General features: G+C 44.0%; 1 protein-coding gene across 4 annotated transcripts in view; it reads right to left on the minus strand.

Moving 5' to 3' along the window:
* Positions 1–1719: 1719 nt before the first annotated feature.
* WNT11 (Wnt family member 11) overlaps positions 1720–6521 on the minus strand; it is a 28978-nt gene continuing 24176 nt past the window's right edge. For 2 of the 4 annotated variants that reach the window (XM_017731677.1, XM_008631668.2), the window contains one exon: positions 1720–4470. In XM_017731677.1, the coding sequence (XP_017587166.1) occupies positions 4296–4470 (175 nt within the window). In that variant the 3' untranslated portion in view covers positions 1720–4295. The remainder of the gene's footprint in view (positions 4471–6521) is intronic. The other 2 variants (XM_017731678.1, XM_017731679.1) reach the window with 1 other exon arrangement.

Raw genomic sequence — 6521 nt, forward strand, 5'->3', positions numbered from 1 at the left:
GGAAATAGCATTAAGTCCAAACTCTTTTATTGAATCATAGATTTTTTTTTTAAATGAATACATGCTACAAAGCCACCAGCATAATACTCCTCAAGATAGCTTGGCTGTTTCCCTCAGGGATAATAGTGTAAAACTGTGAAATAATAGTGTCTGTGGGAATAAATCAGATGTATTTTGCCAGCTAGTGTAAATCAACAGTACTGTGTAGTAGGACATGGAGCTTGGCCAAATCTTATCAGCTGTTGGGATGTGGTAAGACACGTTATAAGAAGGGAACTGCAGCATCACCTGACAAAGACATTCACAGTAGTTAAAGCCATTTTCTGCAGTAGCTGAAAGATCTGTGTTTCAGAGCAAAGCCGTGAAAACTGCTTGCTGAAGGCCTGCAAAAGGGAAGGAGGGATATATTTTCCTTGCAAAGCTGGTTTGTGACAAATGTAATCCTAGGTATCTTTCAGACCACACATGCACAGAAAATTATAAAATCATAGAATGATTTGGGTTGGAATGGACCTTGAAGATCATCCAGTTCCAAGCCCCTGCCATGGGCAGGAACGCCCTCCTCTAGACTGAAAAAATAACTTGGCCTTTCTGTTTTGGATCCCTGTTGCATCAATAATTAAAACTGAGAGATGTGGCACTTTTCTGGCTTCTCTGTGCTTTGCTGCTGATGCAAGGAGTGAAGCATCAGGTTGCAAGGAGAAAGAGGCAACATGAGTTGTTCCACCAGTATGGCCCTGTGTTCTAGGTACTCTCTTTATTCCTGGTTTTTGTTAAAAGGAAAAGAAAGCAGAAAGCACTGTCTAGTGCTCACAGAAAGACATTTTCTGAAAAAGTTTGGAAATGCCAGATTATCAAGAGGGAGATCATAGAATCACAGAATGGTTTGGGGTGGAAGGGACCTTAGAGCTTATCTTGTTCTACCCCCTGTCATGGGCAGGGACACCCTTCCACTAGACCAGCTTGCTCCAAGCCCTGTCCAACCTGGCTTTGGGCACTTCCAGGGATGGGGCAGCCACAGCTTCTCTGGGCAACCTGTGCCAGGCCTCACCACCCTCCCAAGGAGGAATTTCTTCCTAACTTCTAATCTAAATCTACCTTATTTCAACTTAAAGCCATCAAACTGATGAGATGACCCTAGTTTGCTGGATGAAGCAGGGTTGTGTAAAAAGGGAGGCTGCAGTTTATCAGACCTTGCCCTGTGCATGACTCTCACCTTGGGAAGGCACCCTGGGCATACACTTAATACATTGTGCAGCTGCTCCGGAGAAGAAAAGGGCCCTGAAAATTAGAAGTTATGGCAAAAGCAGTGTAGCAGTGTTAATTCATAGACTAACAGCCTAAGACATGGGCTGGGGCCACACAGACTCTTTTCTCAAAGAAGCAAATTTCAAATGAAGCCCATGATAGATTATCTAGAGGAGCCAGCAGAGATTTTGAACCTGAATGGCCCAAACTGCAAAACTCCTAACAATTCAGCCATTTCAGGTCAGTATCTTCAGTAACAGACATCTGTGGCATGAGGTGACGAAGTGTGAGTTACCACCGTGACTAGCATTCTGCTGTGGGTTCACTTCCCACCTGATGGACCTGCAGATGGCTAATTGGTATACTCCCTTCTTTTAATGCCAGGTGATGATTTCTTCTGACATGAGAAAGCCAATCAAAAATTACGGGTCTGACATGGGAGGAGAGAAATACAGCTGAAAACAATGTATATATAGAGTATTTCTTCATTTTTACTATTTTTTCACCAAGCAGAAAGACTCATGACATCAGCAAGGGAGCAAGAAAAAGAGGCATTACAGAATGGCATTGAAATACTCAAATTTTTCTTCAGTCAGAACTTCTGTGCCTTGTTGTCTTCATCAGAAACTGGAAATGAAAATAAAATTCCTTAAAAGAATGAGAGTAGACAGTTTCTTTACATATCAAATGAAGCCAAATTCTGGCATTGGAGACCAGTGGGATTTGTGCCACCAGCCTGTCTGCATGTCAGCCTAAAGACACCCACCACTCATAACACTGCACTGCACAGACATCAGCTTTTATGGGGTGATAATAATACAAACCACTAACAAACTATGAAAGACCTCTTTTTGTCTGCTAATGACTGGCGAGGGGGAAAGAGGCAAGGAGACGATACCCATTACAGCAAAGCAAAGTAGCTGAAGAGAACAAAATATCTCTAATTTTGCTCTTATATCACATGATGCTTTTCTCCTCCAACTCCCCAGGGCTGCTCACAGACATGTTAGAGGCAGTTGCCCTCTAGGGAGTGGCTGAGTGGGGAAAAAAAGAGGATTTGGAGAAAGATTGCGGTGTTATTCACATATTTCCCCCAGGAAAGTGACAGAATCCCTCCACATTTGCGTAGGAGTGATTTTTTGGCTGCTTACAGCATTTTGCATGGGGATGGGGTGCCCAAGAAAGATCTGAAAGACATCAGAGGCTCTGCTGCCTTCTGTTCCTGGAGCAGCATCCTTCTCCAACATCACCTTTCATAATCAGGGCTGGATGACCACTAGAAAACCCAAAAACCCCACAAACTCCACAAAAAAACCAAACCAAACCAAAAACAAAAACCCAAACAAACAACCTCAAAACACAAACGAACAAGCAAAACCAAAAACAAAAACAAAAACAAAACCAAAAAAACCCCCAAAAGCAAAGAAGGAAACCTAGGCTAAGTTCAGACGTCCCCTGTACAGCAACTCCTCTCCATGTGCAGGAGCCAGAAGCCAACCACACATGACATGAGAGGTATGACTCATGTTTGTTATTAAGCTCCTCAGGGGCACTGGGAAATTTTACCAATGAGAGTGATGACTGATAAAAAGAACCAAAACAGCAATGGTGACTCTTCCTTGCTCCAAGTTGTCTTGACTGTATCTAGGCTAGTTCTGCTCAAAATGAAGAGGCTGGGGAGGCAGGAAATAAAGAAACTTATCTGTCCTATGCCTGTGAGTGCCACGAACCATGCTCTTTTCCCATCCTTGGGAGGAAAATCAGAGTTGCTTTCCAAGTAGAAGAGTGAAACAATAATCTAACATTTTGCTGTTGCACCAGTAACTTCAGCATTTATTTCGTATTATTGTTAATGCTTGTTTATAATATAAGGATATATTTATGTAGGAAGTAAAGTAGATGAAAACACAAGATATAAATATTTCTGTATATCTGCATACCAAAGAAAATATGTACAGCCACAGATAGTGGTTCTCTGCTGTGTCAGGGCAGGGCCACATGAAGGACTGACACGTTCCCATTCCTTCCTGCTGGGAGTAGCTGCTGACTTCCATGGCTGCACTCCCTACAGCCGGGACCACTCCACTCTCTGCAGCTTCCTGGGGTTGGACCAATGGTTTTGTGGGGGAAAAAGCCAGTGGCATATTTCCCCAAGGACTTGGGCCAATGTGGAAGTATGTCAGTGACTAAGGGTGTCACACCCAAAGGGCAAAGAGATAGAGAGCAGGAGATTGCTTTTTTTCTTTACTTTGCCCCTGGACTTGAACTTCACTTTGTTATTTTATCCTAATGGCTCCACTACTGTCTTGTGGACCCCATAAAGTCCTTCTCAGCCTACCCTCCTCTCACTGCCTCCATGATTCCAGGGGATTTTTTTCATGGCTGAATTTTGTCCAGCCTGGACAAATCAAGGACATGTTTTCCTTCAGCAGTAAGTTCAAAGTCACAGACCTGTGTAGAAGAAAGATTAAAATTAGTTCTTCATTTCAGAGGATTAACCTGAAATCTTTCCACTTTAATCATTCAGAATGGATGATTCCCTGCTAAAAATTAAGTCTTTGGCAACAAAGGCAGTTATTGCTGAAAAGTTGTAGCATTTTCGCTCCTGGGATGGTCCTAATGGAGACTCAATACCTGTGCTAGAAGGCATAGGTAGGTGTGAGCCTTAGTTATTGTCAAACAAATGCTGGTTTTTTTCCCCCAGGGAAAGTTTCTGTATCTATTTCTCAGAATTCTAAGGCCCTTGATGGCTGAACATCACTGGCAACCATAGGAAATATTTTGGAAGAAGATAGCATCCCAAATGAGGTTTTGTCTTCTCAGACAGCATTTTATTGGTGGGGGGAAGTATTTGTGGGTTTGTTGCTTTTCAGGAGGTTCTTTTACATTCTTATTTTTACCGGTGTGATTGTTGCTTTTCCTCCTACCATCTCTCTTCAAGTCTGTGTCTTTACAAGATAAAGGATGTCTAGTCAAGGAAATGTTTTCTCTGAATAGTGCTGGGGTGCCGCTGCCATCTCAACTCCCAGGTGGGCAGAGGAGGGTTTTCATTTGCACACATATCTCTCGACAGTCCTCTCACACTTTTTACAGGTCACGTAGCAGCACCAGTGGTATTTGCAGTGGCAACGCTCCACCACTTTGTCCATGTAGGGGTTGTAGCCTCTGCCACAGCACATCAAGTCACAGCTGTCACTCCCATTGGAAGTCTTGTTGCATTGTCTGGAAGAAGGAAAATGCTGTGAGCGAGTGCAAATTCCTGCAGGGATTCCCAAACCACTGCCCTGTGTTGTTGCTGGGCCTGACAGCTCTGCAAGGCACTGGGTGAATCCAGCACAGCGAGCACCCAGCCAACAGCCCCCTATGCCTGCAAGGGTGGCAAGAGAAGCCCCGGGCTGTATTCACATGACCTGCTATGACACCCAAAATATCATTAATCTCCTGTTCTGCCTCTCAGTTTGGGCCTGGCAGCATTCAGGCTGCCTGTCAGCTGGGCCAGGCTGCTCCTGCACAAGCAGACAAGCAAAGCAATTGGGATACCACCACCAAAAGAGCTAATCATTCCAAACAATCTGTGTTCCCAGGCAGGCTCCAAAATTGTCTGAAAGGAGCTGGAAGAAGATGACACCCTAAAGAACAAACACTGGTATTTGTCCACCACTGCCTAACCTGAAAATGGTGAAGGAGGAACCCTGAAGCCAGATAGTATTTGAACAGACTCCATGCCAAGGATCCCAGGCTGGGAAAAGTCCTGGAGCAGGCTGTTACAGCCACTTTGCAGTACTGACCCTATCAGGAAAATCACAATCAATACTAACAGGGCTGGACTGTGCACTTCTTTCCCTTTGATTTTCTCCCAGCACGGCATGAGCACCTGGGCAGCTGGCCCCAAAACACCCTGAGTCCTGACCCAGGAACAGGGAGTGTGGCAGGAGCACAGGGTAGGATGACAAGTCACCAAATATCACACAGACTGTCACTGCTTGTTTTTCTTCTGCTTTTAATTAAAGCTAGACTCAGTGAGATAAATCAGCTATTGTGTGGGTTCCCTCATTTTGTCTGCTTGCCAGTGAATGGCTTGAGGTTTTCAGAAGCAATTCATGAACTGAGGAATCTCTTTCATTGATCAATTGATTACCATTTCACAGCTGTCCTCAAAAACCATATATCCCATTTCCTAAAATACTCCAAGCTGGGTCACGGGACATGAAAGTGCACAGGCATTGACTTTTGGACGAGATGAACCATGTCATAGAGACACCATTTCTCCATAGACTGGATAGATAACCCAGGATGGAAGTGTTCATGTTTGGTCAGATGGTTGAACTTTTTGGTATGTACCCAACACCATGGGGCTGTGAACTTGATGGAGTTTTGAAACTACTGTAAGAAAGGTGGTTTATTAAGTGGGGTAATTGCTGACATCTCTCCTAAATCTTATTCTGTGTGGCTATTTTGTGACTATTTTGGACAGAAACACTCTAAGGTTGCTTTGGGGCAGGAAAAGGAGAGAGGAGCATAAATTGGACCCTTGAACTAAGCAATTATTAATAGATGAAAACAAATCCATGAAATTTATAGGAATTGCTCATGAGGTAATGCTTTAGGAGAAGTTATGGGATTAGCAAAGTGTTGATATTTTGTTCTTGCTCTTCCTTCATTTTTTCTGCCTCTTGTTTGTTATTCTGATTCACATTCCTCTCCAGGTTCAAAGGCCCCTCCCCAACTCACTCTCATTCGGGAGTGTGTGTAAATATTTACAAGCCTTTGAAAGCCTCTACTGAAGCTGAAGTGTGCAGCCACACTGAATGTGTTTGCCTAACGCTAAACCGAAGGCCTTGTTAATGCCCCTGTGAGCTGGGGCCCCTCCACAAGAAACCTCCAAATGACTCCTCATAAATGTATTAATAAATGCATTAAGTATTCAGGGCAAAGGTTCAAATGTAGGTGTGTTGACATTAGAAGAGGGGAGGGCACTTGTAAACCTTACTCAGCTTTGCTAGTGGATGGAAAGGCTGTTTCCTGGAGGTTCACCTAAGGGAGGATGGGGAGTCTGCAGAAGCATGGTGAGGGATGTGCAGTGCATCCTTATCACTTCATGCTGGGAGCTCACTAAAATGGCCAAGAAAAGGAATATGGGTCCTGACTCCAGCTCGCCACTGTGGACATTCACTCCCCAAACATACAGAGCACACAACAGTGATATTTACCCCGTTCAAATAGAGAGCAAAACTCTTCTACCTGCTGTATTGGGACCTGGGATTCTCTCTTTC

The sequence above is a fragment of the Corvus brachyrhynchos genome, unplaced genomic scaffold, assembly GCF_000691975.1.
Source record: "Corvus brachyrhynchos isolate BGI_N302 unplaced genomic scaffold, ASM69197v1 scaffold3, whole genome shotgun sequence".
NCBI classification, from domain to species: Eukaryota; Metazoa; Chordata; class Aves; order Passeriformes; family Corvidae; genus Corvus; species Corvus brachyrhynchos.